This window comes from Sitophilus oryzae, unplaced genomic scaffold (genome assembly GCF_002938485.1).
Source record: "Sitophilus oryzae breed Bouriz unplaced genomic scaffold, Soryzae_2.0 scaffold_111_pilon_pilon, whole genome shotgun sequence".
NCBI classification, from domain to species: Eukaryota; Metazoa; Arthropoda; class Insecta; order Coleoptera; family Curculionidae; genus Sitophilus; species Sitophilus oryzae.
In genome coordinates this window covers 9,700,016-9,718,888 of record NW_022145749.1, presented here as the reverse complement: position 1 = coordinate 9,718,888, position 18,873 = coordinate 9,700,016, and the positions used below count along the sequence as shown (strand labels likewise).

General features: G+C 35.3%; 1 protein-coding gene across 1 annotated transcript in view; it reads right to left on the bottom strand.

The window, feature by feature from the left end:
* Positions 1-13,165: 13,165 nt before the first annotated feature.
* LOC115885760 overlaps positions 13,166-18,873 on the bottom strand; it is a 35,524-nt gene continuing 29,816 nt past the window's right edge. The window contains exons 4-6 of the mRNA XM_030904774.1: positions 16,665-16,709; positions 15,787-15,920; positions 13,166-13,874 (exon numbers count right to left, since the gene is read on the bottom strand). Coding sequence (XP_030760634.1) covers positions 13,593-13,874; positions 15,787-15,920; positions 16,665-16,709 — 461 coding nt within the window. The 3' untranslated portion in view covers positions 13,166-13,592. The remainder of the gene's footprint in view (positions 13,875-15,786; positions 15,921-16,664; positions 16,710-18,873) is intronic.

The window sequence follows — 18,873 nt, the reverse complement described above, 5'->3', positions numbered from 1 at the left end:
AACTCGAGAAAAATCCGAAAATAAGGTAAAAGAAATTTGTCAAAATTTTTGGCGCCAAAAAATAAGCAGGGGGTGAAGTTAGTCCGGTAGAGGCACAGTGGTGTGAAGTTTGCTTTAAAAGACTATTACTAAGTCAGCTGTATATTTTGAATGTAATGAGGAAAGTCGATATATAAAGAAAAGAAGAAAAATAATTAAATACAAAAGTATAGGATTGGATATCCTATTACATGGCCGAATAGCCCTGGCAGCTCAGGCCGTTAAACTAAAATACTACTAAAAAGGAGATTTTTTGAAGACCGTATCGAGCCATACCTGCGGATTTTCACAAGATTTTCCGCTAAAAATAGGGACGTTTTTCGACAAATCGGGTACAATGTGAAAATGTCCTTGTTGTGCCGTCTCTGGTAGTTGAATATTGACATTTCCCTCCGATTTGATCAGTAAACGCTCCAGAAGCGCATCACGCCGCTGGCTCTCTGCCACAAAAACTTGCATTATCCTTTCAATGCTGGATTCATAGCTCGTGGGTCCCGGGTGGTAGGGTGGAAATACTTCCCTCTTTCTGAGTCATCCTGGTGATCCATGTCCTTTAAGTATTTATAACAACAAAATATATATATATATATATATATATATATATATATATATATATATATATATATATATATATATATATATATATATATATATATATATATATATATATATATATATATATTTATTATAAATATAAAGGATAACATGGATCCAGGATGATAAAAGAATATTACTACCACCAGACCCACGAATAATCCAACATTGAGATAATGACAATGGCAATGAAGGCGTTACCTGTCTGAAATCGGGCTACAATCAATATTCAGACACTAAGCTGGCAATCACGATCGATCAGTAGTCAACCTGGCGGAAAATCTAATAACCTGACTCTATCAAGCATGAAGACATTGTTCCAGTGGCCAGACACATTTAGTTTGGAAAGTGCCCGTTCAAGTTTACAAGGAGGAGCTCACCAGTGGTATCTGTCGAGGAGGAATGAAATACGAAATTTTCAGGATTTTGAACAGGCATTTAGAAAAACCTTTTTGAGACAAGAAGATTTACCCACTCTATGGAAAAAGATGTCAGAAAGAAACCAATCCAAGCACGAAGATATCAATGAGTATTTTCACGAGAAATGCAATTTGTGTACTAATTTAAAATTAAATTTTCAGGATACAAAGCAACAAATCTTAATAAAACTTATACGATAACAATTTATTACCCTCCCTGTTGTCTAAGACACATAACGATCTGGATGAGCTGTTAAGAGATATCCAGGAGTATGAAAAAAGTGGAAAAGAGCTAGAGTTGAAAGAACTAAATCACGCAGTATCCCGGAGTGTTCAGTATAAAAGAAAATGGAATGAGAGAGGGATAATCATACAGCAAATAGGCAGGAGAAAGCCGGATAGAAACAGAAGAAGGTAAACCTTATGTTTTAATTGCAGGAATTATGGGCATGTGGCACGTTATTGTAGAAAATAGGGAACAGTCAGCACCCACCCGACCTCAAGTTTGTTTTACATGTGGGAGAGCAGGTCACCAGTCTAAAAATTGTCCAAGAAACCAGACTTCTTCAGATACCCAGCTGACACTTAGTAGAGAAAAGAAAATTATTGCCAGGTGAATACAACAGAGGTAGCGGAATAGACAAATATGTTAAGGAAATAGGGTTAACCGTATGACAAGGCTCGCAATGATCGATGCCGGTAGTGCTGTATGTACTGTGAAGAGAAGCGTAAGCAGGAGATTTAAACTTACCAGAGTGGGACACAGATTATATTCTATTTCGGATATCCACAGATCCAATATACAGAAAGACTAAAGTACTGTTTGTGGATATCCTGCGATCAATATACCAGAGAAGAAGACTAAAAAATTACTGTTGAGAGTTGATGATGTCGAAACAAGTGGAGTTACTTTGATAGTGTCTGATGATGCCCCAGACCATCGACTTTTCGGCCGTAGTTTCACTGAGAGGAGAACATTGCATACATTAAAATGAGGGATACTTTTATATTTTGGGTATGAACAGAAGAACCCTTTAAAAAAATTAGAAATGGAATCATGATAGAGAAGTAAAGGAATCTGTTTTTTTCTGGGTGTGATTTAACAATAAACAAGGGCAGAGATAAACTGTATTCATGTTTAGGAAAGAGCCAGAAATAGAGACAAGCACAAATGAAGAGAGACTGATACAAAAGACGAGGTGGATAGGTGAAATACGAGGTGTTAAAGATAGAGTTAAAAGAAGACAGGCCAGTACCAAACTATCAGGAACCAATTAGATTAAGTCACTTGAATTTGGGAAAAGGATTAAAAGCAAGGTGAGGCCAGAAATTTTATTAAACTTAGTCAATGATTTTAGGGATGTCTTTGCCTAAAATTTGTCTGAACTAGGATGCACCAAAAGGTTATGGAAGTGAAAATAAAGGATAACAATGTACCAATACGATCTAAGCCATACAGAGCTAGCCATCGAGATAGAGACGTTATGAAAAACATACTGGAAGAATGGAAGCAATGCGGGGATTATACGAGAGACAAGTTCGCCCTATGCTTCGCCAGTGCTATTAGTGCCGAAAAGCTTCTGGTGAGCAGAGATTAGTCGTGGATTTCCGTCGGTTGAACAAACAAACAGAGAAAACTAATTTTCCAATACCAAATTTGGGGGATTGCTTCGATACTCTTACTGGATGTGTATTGTTTTGTACGTTAGACCTAATGTCAGGTTATTTGCAGGTACCGTTAGAGGAAGAATCGAATTCCAAAGACTCTGTTTTGGACTAGTCAACGCACCCTATGAATTTTCAAAGCTCATGTCAATAGTTTTAGGACCATTACGTAACAACCTGATAGTGTCATATCTTGATGATTTGTTGATTCCAGCAAGGGATTTCTCTGATATGTGTACCCGGCTGAAATTGGTTTTCAATGCACTCAGAAAGGCTGGACTAACACTGAAGCTAAACAAATGCCGTTTGGAGGAGGAAACGACTGTGAGTTTTCTCAGATTGGAGTTGTCAGAACAGAGGCCTAAGACCAGGTAAGATAAAATTAGATTCAATTGAAAATTTGCAGAGCCTAAAGACAAACACGAGGTGAGAAGATACTTAGGTCTGACAGGGTACTTTCAGGAAATTTATTACTGGCTATTCCAATATTGCTCGACCACTAACGGATCTATTGAAGGAAGGAAAACCATTATGTATGGGAACTAGAGCAACAGAAAGCCTTTGAAAGTCTCAAACAAGAACTAACTAGAGGCTCCTACTTTAGCACTCTTAAATAGACACGCATATACAGAGTTGCATTGTGATGCCACTCAAAGCTGGCTATAGCAGGTATGTTGTTGCAAAAGGGAAGACGGAAAATTACATTTAGTATATTGCTTATCAAAGAAGACAAATGCAGCGGAACAGGTATACCCAGCATCAAAACTAGAACTTCTTGCGATCGTATATTGTATTGAGAGATTACGACATTGGTTATTAGGAATGAAGTTTGTTGTGGTGAGTGATTGCCAAGCACTAGTCTATCTAAATGTGAAGAAGACGTTGAATCCTCAGATAGCTAGGTGGTATCAAACCTTAGCGGAATACGATTTTGAGATAAAGTATAGAGCTGGAGAGAAAATGGCGCACGTGGACTGTTTGAGCAGAGCAGCAACCGAAGAACCAAGTTCAACAGAGATGATAGAAGAGGTTTATATGAAGAGAATTTTTACAGTACTGACTGAAGAGGACCGAATATTGATGATTCAGAGGAGTGACGAGAAGTTAACAAAAAAAATAGATATATTGAGGAAAGAGCTTAACGATCAGAATCAAGAAGAGAAAAATGAAGTTAAAGATTATGTACTACAAAACGGAAGAATATTTAAGAAGGTGAAGGTAAACGGAGAGGTGAAATTTCTCTATGTGATACCAGATAGCATGAGAAAATCAACTGTAGTACGTTATCATGACCTGAAAGGACACTGGTCCCTTGACAAGACAGCAGCGGCCATTCTACAAAAATTCTGGTTTAGAGGGCTTAGAAGATATGTAAGGAGGCACATAAAAGGTTGTTTCGAGTGTCTCGTAGCGAAAATGCCTGGAGGGAAATTACCAGGACTACTACACCCGCCTTCAGTTCCAAGTAGACCAATGATAAAATTGCACCTAGATCATTTAGGGCCTTTTCCTAAAAGTAAGAAGCGAAACACTCATATTCTAGTAATTGCTGATGCATTTTCAAGATATATAAGACTCTTTGCTGTACAGAGTACTACTTCCAAAGAAACTGGACAAAAATTTGAAATATTTGTTAATCAGTTTGGAGCGCCGAAAATAATTATCACAGATCGAGGAACTGCTTTTACAGGAAATGATTTCAAAGAAGTATGTGCAAAATACGCGATCAGACATCAACTAACTGCAGCGCACTTTCCTCAAGCGAATGGTCTAGTGGAATCGAAAATGAAGATAATTATCCCAAGAATTGTAACAGCTATGAACTTCTCAGGTGAAAACTGGGACAAGGACCTCCATGTTGTGGAAAGAGACTTGAACTGTACTGTTAATAAAACCACCGGATATACACCTTTTAAGTGTTTATATGGATACGACCCAATATTTGAGGAAGCACAAATGACGGAGTTGGCAAATCAAGAAGAGGATCAAACCATGACACAAATAAGAGAGCAAGTAAAAGAAAAAGTAACCCAAACCCAGAAGAAATATAAGGAGTACTATGATAAGAAAAAGTTTGTCGGAGTGAAGTATGACATGGGAGATTGTAAAAAAGTGGCATTAAAAACTTAAAAAGCTGTGCTGCGAACTGTGAACTGCAAAAACCACATCGTGGATCGTGGCATAACGTCGGTTTCCAATGTTTCATAGGTATTTCATGCATGCGTCCTTATATAAAATAAAGTTTCTTGTATGCAACACAATGTCTTTTATTTATAAAATTAAACAAAAATAATAATAAATTTGAATAAACAATATTTGGCGATATAATTCCGGAAAAAGCCGAACCGCTCCGAAATTTTCAAGTTTTGGGTCGCGACCGTTGCAAGAATAGCGCCAAATAGTGTTTACATTGTCCTTATGGGCACTTTCCAATCTAAACTTGTTGCATTTATCTATGGTATATTCTTTGGTTTTACCTTAATGGCGTCTGTCGTAAATGAAATTCCAGAATGCTCTATCGCCATTATCATCGGGCTGAACTTTTCAGGCAAACCTGCTAACAGTAGTGAACCAATCCATTCTTCATCGATTTGAAAACCAGTACCCCTGAGTTTCTGAGCCGTTTCTACCAGTTGATTTACGTATGCACCCATGGACTCACAATTTTCCAATCGCATAGATATCAGCTGCCGTAGCAAACTTATTCTCCTCGTAAATCCAGAATCATCAAATAGAGATTTCAACTTGTCCCATAAATCCTTAGCTGAAGTGGTCTGCTTTACGTGAACGTATAAAGCTGAATCAATAGTTAAAATTAACTTGGCTCTTGCTTTAGCAATTTTCTTTTCATCGGTTTCAGTACCCTGAAGACATTCTTCTAAATTGTCGATTACTAGAAAACTTTGTGCTGCAAAGGCCCATTTATCATAATTTTCACGTCCAGTAAGTTTGGGAACACTAGCCACGTAATGATTACCCGCCATTTATTCTTATTCAACGTTCAAACTTGAATTTACTAATTCGGTTTTTGTGACCTGGGACTGCCTGGGCTCATAACCTGTTACGCGGGAAGCTGCGGGAAATCAAACGATGCTACTTCTTTGATAACTTGGAAACGACTGTTTATTAATTAGACAAAACGTACAATCAGAATCGTACAATAGAAAAGTTATTTTAATATAGTACAGACATCTACTGATAGGTGGCGTAACATGTACCTTTTTTGATATTTTCTAACAGTTTCCAGTTACTCCCTATTCCTCTAACCATGACAACTAAAGCATAAGTGGCAATTTCCGTCTTTCCGTGGTATATTTGTTAGGGGTGGCTTCAAAACTAATTATTTTGTCTTTAAAAATATTATAAAATAGATGCGATTTCAAGGATATTTCATCTAGACACAAAAGACAATCCTATTCCTTATCTTTTAATAGACAAACCCGTTGTTCAATAACACGAAAAACAAATTCATTAAATCCAGGATCAACAGTCCATGGTTTTGTAAATCGGGGTAATGTGGACTTTGAAGGCAATCAAATGAAATTTGACATTTTTTTGTAGGCTTTTGGCCCTAGAAAATAAATACTTAATGCAAATTGCTTAAACTCAGCAGTGTATCGACTTCCTTTTGGTGATTTGCTTAATAAATTAAGTTGACTTTTTAAAAGTTTAAGGGACTGAGCAGGATAATTCCTCTCGCAGAAGGAGATTACCTCTTCTAAAGATATTTCTTTTTCTAATGAATTTTTTGATATGTCAAGTTCTTTTTCTAAAAAACGCAACCTCCTCTTTAGAGCAAGCTTTCTAGGTGTTTGCGCCGACAGCTAGATGTGTTGCAGTTTGAGTATACTCCTCTGAAAAAACGGCAAATTAGAAATTCAGAGCATTTGAATTGAAGTATTTATATGTACTTAAAATTGTCGTAAATGTGAAATTTTTGTATACCACGTTCATTATATATGTCTACTTGTCTACATAAATCTAATCCTACCTACTTTTTCTCTGATAATTTAGTCGTGATTTAGTAAGCAATTTAAGTAATTTATTACAATTAACAATTGAATAATAGGAGTTTAAAATATGTCTCAAAACAACCGAAAGATGAAGAAAAATTACTGATGAATGATAAACATACCTGTTTGCTTAGTTATTGTGGCTCCACAGCACTTCTGGCATTTAAAGTTTTCATAGACCAAATCTGTTTGCATAGAAGCCTCTACCATCTTGTTTGATAAAATTACGGTGTCAGAACCTTCATTATTTCTACCTAAAATATAATAAAATATTTAAAATTTACATTGCCCCGGTACATACTAATAAACCATACACATTTTGATATACATTTGAAAAGGTAAGTTATTATTTTAATAATTACTGATATATACCTGTCAAAGTTTGTATCCCTAAAGAAGGTACAGCATATTTGTGGATGCGACTGCGTGCAACATTGGCAAAACAGTCTTCGTTAAAATGTAAGCTACAAACTCTAATCCTGTTGTTACAATCGTCTGCTGTTAAATTAGCATATCTATGTTCTCCAATAAAGCCTAACGAATTCTTCCAATCAAGAATCCTAAAAAACAATGGTAGGTATTTGCATTTCTTTAAAAACTATTTTTCTTTAACTTTAAAAAATACAATTATTCACTAGGCAATGATAACAAAAAAGTTTAACATACCAAAAATAATTCATAACAAGTAGAAGTTAAACAAAAATGGCAAAAACGTACCTTTTTTCATCCTTGGGACATCTAAAAAACGATAATCCACCACCAATTTTACTTAAACATCCATCTACCGAACAATAATTCGCCGACATATTTATTTTTATTGTAGAAGGGTAGAACCAGGTAGAACTATGGAGTCTAAAAGCCCTCCATAAGTAGAACGAAACATAGGTGTCAACAGCCCGACTTACTCTGCCTAAATTCTTGTAAGAACGTAAGAACTCTATTTTTCTATGCTAATTGCTACGTTTTCTTTATCTGACGTAAAATAAACAAACATTTCAAAAGTCGAGGCGCGATGGAATTCTGAACATAAACAAAAACAAGCCCAAAATTCATGGTGCCTGCACTTTTTAAAAAGGTTTCAAACAGTGTTGCCAACTTAGCGGAATTAGATTTAGGGGAATTTAATTTAACTTGACGGAAAACTATAAAATGGTGGGTTCATACAGCCAAATAAAATAAAATAAGAATAAAATAAAATAAAATAAGAAAGTTGGTTATATGGGATACCGTACATGCGTTCATACAGCCAAATAAAATAAGAAGTCTTTATCTTTTAACTTCTTGTTTTATTTTATGTGAAAACGGCTTTGCGCACGCTTAATTCTAACCTACAAATATTTTCAGTTTGGATTTAATTTATTTTATAATTTCACATAAGTAAAATGTATAATATAGTAGGCAACGAATAAATAAATATACTATAAATAGTAAAATTACTATAAACAATCGTAAAAGTTAACTTTTATCCAGCCTCATCGTACTGCGCATGAGCAAATATATATTTCTTATTTTATTTTATTTGACTGTATGAACGCACACAAATAAGAATTCCTTATTTCTTATTTTATTTTATTCTTATTTTATTTTATTTGGCTGTATGAACCCACCATAAGCAGTTGCGGCCAGCGGATTTTTTAGCGGAAAACGCAAGTCCACTTTGATGCAATACTTTCGGTAAGATATGGGCTAAAAAGGTTAGATAAGTGTTGCAATGAATATATCTTACCTCTTGATGTCCTTAACAAAATAGGTACCAAAGAATGTTATGATGATAAGGATGACATGATGATTGATTTTAATATAGATCTCACTATAAATACGTGATTTGAATTTGTTATTTTATTTTTTTGAGTTGTTTTTAGATATTATAGGTAATAATGAGAATACCTAAATTTTATTTTTGTATTTCTCCGTTAATAAAGACTTTAACATATCAAGTAGTACCTTGCGTTTATTTATTCAGTTAAAAATAATTTTAAATGATAGCAATAACAAGCAATTTCATCAATATCATTAATGTATAATGTATTTATAAACCCAGTTATTTAGCGGAAAAATATCAAATTTAGCGGATTTTAAGCATCGATCTAGGGGATTTCATTTTTTAGCAGTTGGCAACACTGGTTTCAAATAACAGTTACTAAAGTATCACCGTCTAAAGCCCCGTTCTCAGAACAGCGACTGTCGCCAGCGACACGTCAAAATAACCAATCAGATTTGTACAAAATTCAAACAGCTGTCAATTTTAAATTTAGTAAAGCTCCCATTGGTCGTTTGAAGTGTCAAACTGTGTAGCCAGCGACACGACGCAGTTCTGAGAACGGGACTTAAAGCCCCGTTCTCAGAACTGCGACTGTCGCCAGCGACACGACAAAAGAACCAATCAGATTTGTACAAAATTCAAACAGCTGTCAATTTTAAATTTAGTACAGCTCCCATTGGTTGTTTGAAATGTCAAACTCTGTCGCCCGCGACACGACGTTGTTCTGAGAACGGGGCTTAAAACAGTATTAGACTTTTTGGCCCTTACATTCTCAAGTTAAAAAAACAAAAATCCAAGCAGTCAATACATTTTGTATATAACGGATCGGTTAATATAACATAAACAGTCTGCGATACGAATCAATTAGGTTGCCCTCGTAAGGGCCTGACACAAAGACTTATTTGTTCTTATAGATTAAACAAAATACGGCGGGAAAGTGATTTAATGAATCATGAATCAAATACGAGTATAACAATTTAGAAATATAAAATACAGAAAAATACAAATAAAAGAGGCTTTTTTAATCCAATCTAATATAAATAAATACATTGTTCAGGTGTCTGTAGAGTATCTGAGGTATCTGTGTTAGTGCGGCTATCGCTTTTTTGATTTAATAAACATAGTATAAATACACAACGTAAGTAAAAATTAAAAACAAACAAAAAATTATATAGTATATAGTTATATAGAACAGTTTAAGACTTTTGGTTTTACCTTATTAAGTAATGGTTATCAGGTACTAATTGTTAATTTGAAGTTTGGCATCACATAATGTTATTTTAACAGAACGGTTTATAAAGAAAAAAAAAGTATTCTAGAATAATTCTAATTAGATATTTTAAATAGTTTTTTTTCTTTGCTATTTGCTTTTTTTTTGCTTCAGACGACGAGAGGTACTAGTAAAATACTACTGACAATCTGTTTAGATTTAACGCAGTGGTGTTTAAAAAAATATATTTTTATTTTCCATTTTTTTCCGATGGCGAAAAACTCAATATTTTTTTCTTTTTCAAGAAATAATAAAATTAATTATGCTTTTTTGATATTAATATAAACTATTAACTAAGGCTAATGTGATCGATAACATTTTGCAATAAAAATTAGATAATCACTCGAAAAATAATTGCATATGCATGCGAGACCACTCTGTAATAACGTCGAAATAAAAGTAATACGCCAAACGTGAGCCGCCGCGCGCCGTGTATGCTGGGTCCAAAGTCCACACACCAGTAATACACTGGGAGACACGTGCGTGAAGTGGCTTTTGATACCTGCCGCCGGCACAAGTGACGAAACTTATATTGTATTCTGTAAACTTTGCCGAAAGCGACAAACTATCAAGAGACATCTTTTAATTGGCAATCGCCAATTTGGTAGTCTACGCAATTTTGCTAATAAGAGAAAAAAGTCAGTAGCGCACATATTTTTTTTAGAAAAATATTCCAGGGATAACCCATATGCACTTCTCCTGGTGAATATGTTGACACTTTTCTAGCATTAAAATATGTCGCTCTTATAGTAACATTTACCCTCAAAATTTCATTCGAATGTCTAAAAGCACTTGGAAGAAAATGATAATAAATGATCGGCTTTCTGGCGGCTAATGGGATCGGCTTTCTGGTTACTAAGGTATAGAATGAAAAACAGAAACATGTTTTTATGTAACTAGTTTCAGCTATTCTAAAGATGTAAAACTGAAAATTATGCATTTCCGCCTCAATTTCTGCAGAAAAATGTTCGTAACTTTCTATTTTGGAAACGCCCCCACTTACAATTACTAAATAAACAAATATTTCTTACATAACTGATTTCAGCTAAACGAAAGTTGTGTCAAAAAACCAGTGGCATGCCATTTTTTCTTCAAAAATGTTTTATTCAAACACTGTCCCGGCACCAATGGTAGAAATTTAAAAAAACGCCTTTTGCAATTAAATTTAGCTTTGTATTGTAAAAATAATCTAAATCAACATGTACTACTTACTTGACACTCCAAGAGAATTTGCAATTTCCTCCCACAATTTTAATATCACATCTCGATTATAGTGCGTGAAACTTGTTTTATCCCATATAGGAGTTCGCAAAAACACCTCATTAATTAATTTTCCAGTATCCATTGTGACAAACTGATGTCTTCCAGCGGATCGCACGTTTTCGACTCGCAACGACTCGGTCGGTCACGCCTCAAGCAGGCACACAAATAATGAACTAGCGTGCACCATATGTTGTCTCTGGTATGCACACACGCATAGCAGATCTATTACATTTTGTTTTCCGCCATTCTCGCATCGTCACGCAAGCTTCGGCCTCGTGTGAGTAATGTAAGCTCTCGCTTATTACCATTAAAGAACAAATTCTAAAGGAATGTGTTGTGTTACAAGCTTGGCAAACATAAACCATTATTATAAAACCCTATTAAATTTATCACAACTGTGACACTTTCCAGACCGGAGAAAAATATTGAAAATAATATAATGTAATGTTGACAAACAAAAACAGTTTTTTTTGAGGTTCAAGTTAACGTCTCCTTTCTGCTGCAATGGCTAAACTGGACGGGACCTACTTGTTTACGCGGAATCCGAACCGCGGTCCTCGGCCATATCATGGTCAATGGCCTACAGACTTAGGAAGTGTCTAAATTAACTCTTACTCACGAGATATCCGATCTCATCCGGCCTTGAACCGGCGTGAATGAGCAGTGTGTATCAATAGATTTTACACTTTTCCCTTTTGGACAACAGCACGATGCAAAGTTTCGAACCGGTCACCCGTCCATCCACTAGCATCGCCTTACGTCGCTTAACTTCGGTGTTCTAGTGGGAACCGGTGTTTCGACGTAGCTGGGCCGTTGCCCACAAAAACAGTTGATATTGACAGATATTGAGGTTAATTTCACAATTTGCACATTTCAAAACTGTCATAATTTCAACCAATGATTTCAAGAAGATCACCTGGTCGTATTTATAGTCCTGGTAGCTTAGGCCGTAAAACCAATCAAGAAGAAAGAACCATTGAAGCAGATATCTACTTGTCAGTGCTACCAATACTTTAACTCCCAGGGCTGGGCATAAAATAAAAAGAGGCCGAAAACTGTCACGTTTTTCTGCTGAGTACGTAAACGCTTACGTCACTGACGGACTTCCATAAATCTCTCCACTTCCATTTGGCCACACACAGCCACACACAAAAAATAATATTTATCCTGCGGTATAGACAACGGACGAAAGAAAGAGTAGACGGTTTTACATATTTATTAACATAAATAACAACATGGAGGTCGATTTTTCAAGCACAACCGTTGTTGCTCTTTGATTGTTGCTAAATATGTAAATACCGTCGATCGACGGTATAATTAAAAAAAAAACAGAAATTCCACCTTTATTTTACAAAATTTTGTGTTTTTTTCTAAAGTAGTTCCGCTATAACTGTGATCAAAATATAACTATAAATACATTTTATTGCATATAAGAATAAACATTTTTGAAATATGAAATGGAAATATAAATGACATTATGTTTATCATTTCGCCATAGAGATAAAATAATAAAAATGTTTTAAATGCAATAATTCGTATATTTGAAAGCTTTGAAAAGTGAAAAAAACAAAATATTATATGCAGTTTTAATGTTTAATGATTAAAAATTTTCATATTTAGCAAAAAAACTAGATCACTCTCAGATAATTACTCTTAAAACAGATTTTTTAGGAAATTTTATGCTCTAGAAGAATCGGCGATGTAAAATTTTTTTATCGCAAACCGTTTCAAAGTTATGGTACTTTTAATAGAAAAATATTTTTTTACGTGTTATTTAAATGGGAAACTTTGAATGTTCACCGACACCTTTTAAAATTGAATTAAAAATCCTGCCTTCCGGGGATATTTTTTTGTCGGTTATTAGGTTCATTTTAACCCATGAGTTCCATAGATTAGTTTTTTGGCTCACCCTACTGTACGCAAAAAGCGGCGTCCAGTTGGCTTGGAAATGACGATCGATGACATTCCCCATTTATTTTAACATATAAAATGACATCGATCGTTTCAAAGCCATCGCTGACGCAGTTTTTTTTCGATCATATTAGAGAACAACGGCATACGGTCGAGTCGGCCTACAAACACGTAAACGTTTACGTACGCATGCGCATTTCTTATATTTTTTATTTTTTATACACGTAAAAGACTCTCTACGTCTACGTATACGTGCCAGCAGCGGCCGATTCGACCGTATGCCGTTGTTCTCTATTGTAGTTGTTTGTACGATATTTTGACATCAATATTTGTAAACCGTTTTATTGAGGTACAACACGGATCAATTGCTTTTTTAATAAAAATAATTTATTAAGTAAACACTTTTTTATCAAACAAAATTACATATATTATATTGGTTTCTTTATGTTTCAACCTCTGGTGCTGCCTCCACTTCCATCGACCGCACGACACTGGTTTCCACGTATCAAAATTAGAACATTTTTCATTCGAATATTTAAATGTTTAAATAAAAACCGAGTAACAGGTTATTCTTTTCTGGTGGGTCCCTCAATTATTTTAATCCTAAAGCTATCACATGACAAGTAGAGTTCGAAATAAGAACGTGTTCTTGAACACTATAGATCCTTAATTGAAACACCGTTAATCACAACTGAATTCTGGTTGAGTTTGCCGCGACAGGCTTCGCTTAAAATGCTGATGATTGCTCTTTCGGCTATTCGCTGCTGTTCGGGCAGCAACTTGCGATGAATTGTGGTCCAGCATTTACCTAACTCATGTGACTTATCCCCCTTAGTTGATTCACCTTCCGATACTGCCGTTCTTTTCCTTTTCTGTGGACAATTTCCGAGATCTACTTGGCTAGAACCTGGCCTTTTCCCCGGTGTACCATCAGATGTCTGAAATAAATAATACAGATATGAAGTAATGTTTGAAAATCCGCTCATACGAATTGCTGTACTCTTATTGTACACCTCGATAATAATTATTTTTTTTGCTTCTAATGGTGGGGGTGGTATTTGACCTCAAACGTTACATATTTTTTATGGCATGGTCAACTTGAGTTTACAAGTAAAGAGCAAAAGATTTCAACAGACGACATCCAAAAAATGACAGAAAATTCAATTTACCTGCAAATTACAATGACAGACAAAAATGACAGGGTTCCTCTCATTGGACAAACTATTGTACCCGTGAATATCAGTGTTTAAGCATATTTTTAATATTATTAAAGATCAATCTTCATACAACTTTATGTTGCTTGTATGTTTTCCAGTTTAATGTCAATTTTATAAAACAAATAATTAAAATTGAATATTTAAAGTTTAGAGTAATTGCGCGTCTATCGTCACTTATGGAAAGTACCAAACATTGCCATCAGAGTGCAAACAAATTTTAGCAGTGATAAGTAGAGAATAAGCTACTGACATATTACGGTTTAAATTTATATTTTTAAACAAGGGAAAAATATTAAAAAATAAAGTTAATATCTCAGTATAATAAGTTTATATGACATGATAAATCACAATATTTTAACATATTTAATAAATGTAATAAAACTAACAATTTAACGTACAAAGTCACACTACGGCAACATAGAATTAGGTAGGTTTAGAATATTATCCTTTAGTGACGCCCTCTGTTGCTTATACAGCGTGTCCCGGAAATAAGTGCAAGTATTTTAAGGGGTGGTAGATCTCGATAAAAGAAACATATTTTTCCTTTATCGTTTTTCAAATAAGTTCAAAATAACGGAGTTATTTTATTTTGAAAATTTCCAAAAAAAAATGATTTTTTTACTCAAATCTTGAGAACCACTGGATCATTTCTGGATTTTCTTTCTTGTAAATTTAATCTATTACCTATGTTGCCATATTATCAAGAAATTATGTTATTTAACTAAAAATTAAAAAAAAGATTTTTCAAAAAATTTCGAATTTTCAATTTTTTTTTTTCGTGAAAAATACCTCATAGGCGTGTTTCTAGGGTTGTGATGCCTATAAATCTGACTAAATTAATTTTTGGCAAAAATGTTTAAGCTTGTTGTGTAATTTAAGATACCGAGCAGCTCTTCATTTTACTTTATAGAGCTAATGATTGTAACAGATATTTTATTTAGATTAAAGCTGCAAAAATTAGTTTAAAGCTATTTTTATTATCACTATGTTGGTCACATTGCGCCGCGATCAGCAACGTTGTCGTTTATTACTTGACAATTATCATATCAGTTGTTATTTTGTATAATCTCGTGTTGTTGAATCTTTGGGAGTAATTCTGTTTTTTTTGCCGATTTTCATAGTTTTTTTTATAAATTGTACTTTTAAGCATAGTTCTGTAAGAGGAAAATTTTCGAATTTTTATATTTCATTTCTTGAAATTGTGTGTTGAAAATATGCCGAAGCCCTTAAACAATCGCAGCAAAGAGCTTGTAGTTTACCCGATTAACTATTTTGAACAAGAACGTAACTATAAAGCTCCTATATTATCCTTGATTGCAGTCAGAGAAGTAAATTTGATTGGTAAGCATATTATACCACTTTCAAAGTTACTTTTACTTATTTCGGTTTGTAACGTTTTGCTGCTGCCTTAAATTTAAATATTTCTACTGTGAGTGTTAGTGACTACTACTAATAAATAAATTAATAACTAAAATATTAATTATTAAATTAAAAATAAAACGTAAATTTTACATTAAGATTCATCTCATCAATCCATCACAATCTTGTCACTCAAAGTTGATCACGTGCATCAAAATTGTTTTGCGATTACTTTATTGTCAAAATTTTCAACTAAAAAATCCTATTTACTCACCGGATTCAACGATGAAATGTCTTTGTCGATGAAGAAAATTTTATATTCTTCAGTATCAACATAAGGTATATCGTCTGATGGATCGTCTTCTTTTATATCTGGACATTCAACTTTAACATCAGTGTATGTAACAGCTAAAAATAATAGCGCTATACACTGTCAAACAATATACAGGGTGTCAAAAAATAGTATCTATCTAACTTTTGTGGATGATTCTACAGATAAAAATAAAACAAAAAGTTTTTAATATTTCTTTACATTTAATCATTTTGCTCATACTAAAATCGAGGCATACTAACATTTACACGAAAAACATCTTGAAACCCGTTCACTGGATAGAACTAAATGAAGAGCATTTTTTACGTAAAAAAGCTTTTTACATCATTTGTTCAAATTACTCTATCTATAAGGATAAAGAGGGGTAATTTGGGTAGATTTATTACATTCAGGGCTGCTACTGAATTTTGCACTATCGCCATTCGCTTTGGCATTAAAATGTGTGTAAGAGTACCAAATTTCAGGAAAAACGGTTTACCAATATTCTTAAAAATATACAAAATATATTATTTTTATTTAACCTTTCGAGGGCTGAACTTCTTCGGGGTACATTTTAGGGCATTTGGGTTTTTCATAGAAACTTTTTATTTCATTTTTATCTGTAGAATCACCCACCAAAGTTAGATACATTATTTTCTGACACCCTGTATAATTTTAATCATTATAAACAATAGACTATACAGAAACAAATAATTTTCATTAAATATAAAAACTGAATATCACTTCACTTTTTTTTCTGAAATGAGCTTAAGGCAACAATTTTTAATGGCAGCCTGTATATTTTTAAAATATATGTGTAGAACTTACAAACTGTTACTTACCACTTGATTCGTTTGTATCAGATGGCTCCAGATTATCTTCTGTTTCTAAAAAAAGAACAAACATCATAAAAGAGAATCAAAGAATACTAATAGAATTCTAAAAATTAATGCAAACTGCTGTTATGTTTATATAAAAGTTTTCAATCTAAATAACTTTTCTATATATGTATATATAGAAATTATAGCATGCTGTCGGCGCCGAGCTCGGGACTGCTCAGGTGTCTCAGCAGCTCTGCGAGTTGCCATATATTCAGCATGCTGTCGGCGCCGAACTCGGGACTGCTCAGGTGTCTCAGCAGCTCTACGAGATGCCATATATTAAGCATGCTGTCGGCGCCGAGCTCGGGACTGCTCAGGTGTCTCAGCAGCTCTGCGAGTTGCCATATATTCAGCATGCTGTCGGCGCCGAACCCGGAACTGCTCAGATGTCTCAGCAGCTCTGCGAGTTGCCATATATTCAGCATGCTGTCGGCGCCGAACTCGGGACTGCTCAGGTGTCTCAGCAGCTCTACGAGTTGCCATATATTCAGCATGCTGTCGGCGCCGAGCTCGGGACTGCTCAGGTGTCTCAGCAGTTCTACGAGATGCCATATATTAAGCATGCTGTCGGCGCCGAGCTCGGGACTGCTCAGGTGTCTCAGCAGCTCTGCGAGTTGCCATATATTCAGCATGCTGTCGGCGCCGAACTCGGGACTGCTCAGGTGTCTCAGCAGCTCTGCGAGTTGCCATATATTCAGCATGCTGTCGGCGCCGAACTCGGGACTGCTCAGGTGTCTCAGCAGCTCTACGAGATGCCATATATTAAGCATGCTGTCGGCGCCGAGCTCGGGACTGCTCAGGTGTCTCAGCAGTTCTGCGAGTTGCCATATATTCAGCAGGCTGTCGGCGCCGAACTCGGGACTGCTCAGGTGTCTCAGCAGCTCTACGAGATGCCATATATTAAGCATGCTGTCGGCGCCGAGCTCGGGACTGCTCAGGTGTCTCAGCAGCTCTACGAGATGCCATATATTAAGCATGCTGTCGGCGCCGAGCTCGGGACTGCTCAGGTGTCTCAGCAGCTCTGCGAGTTGCCATATATTCAGCATGCTGTCGGCGCCGAACTCGGGACTTCTCAGGTGTCTCAGCAACTCTACGAGTTGCCATATATTCAGCATGCTGTCGGCGCCGAACTCGGGACTGCTCAGGTGTCTCAGCAGCTCTACGAGATGCCATATATTAAGCATGCTGTCGGCGCCGAGCTCGGGACTGCTCAGGTGTCTCAGCAGCTCTACGAGTTGCCATATATTCAGCATGCTGTCGGCGCCGAACTCGGGACTGCTCAGGTGTCTCAGCAGCTCTGCGAGTTGCCATATATTAAGCATGCTGTTGGCGCCGAGCTCGGGACTGCTCAGGTGTCTCAGCAGCTCTACGAGATGCCATATATTCAGCTTGGTGTCGACGCCGAGCTTGGGACTGCCCCGGAGTCTCACCAGCTGTGCGAGCTGCGTAACGCTGCCTTTGCAGTTCGGTTTGTACAAACGTCTTATTACGTCTAGCTACTTTCATCGCTCGAGCTTTATTAGAGCTTTGGGAAAGATCAAACACGTTTTCGCGGCATAATTCTTAGTAGGTACGTTTTTTACAGTTCTAAAAAATACGGTAGCTATTATTATTTTATATTATTTTTATACTAAAAAAAATGCAATACCTGTCTGCAAAAAATAATTCTAATTTGCTAATTGAAAAACAAAATCACGCTTTCGTAGTATTATTCTATTATTATCAGGGTTGGAAAAAATCATGATTTTAAAAAAAAATAAGATTTTTTTTATTTAAATCAGATTTTTTTGATTTTAATAGAAAACATTATATAAATCGGATTTCCAAATAATTGAGACTTATTTCCAGTTAAAGTACTATCCTAAATGGCTAAATCTTCGTAACTCTGTCGAAAACATTAACAATTCAACGGGGCGTGTTGTATTTCCATATCGGTCACCAATATATTCCGCAAAAAAATCGCTCGCTTAGATCAAAAGGTTTTTTTTTAAAGTCACATAAGTATTAATTTTTGTCATTTTAACGCCTAGGCATAAAAGTAAAACGCTTTTGTACCTAAAATTGAAGGAGTGTACAAATTGTTGCTCGATATATAATTACTTACAAGGTATTACTTTTTATATTATTTTCAACATTTAAAATTGATTAAAAATTATTTGTAACGTTTGAA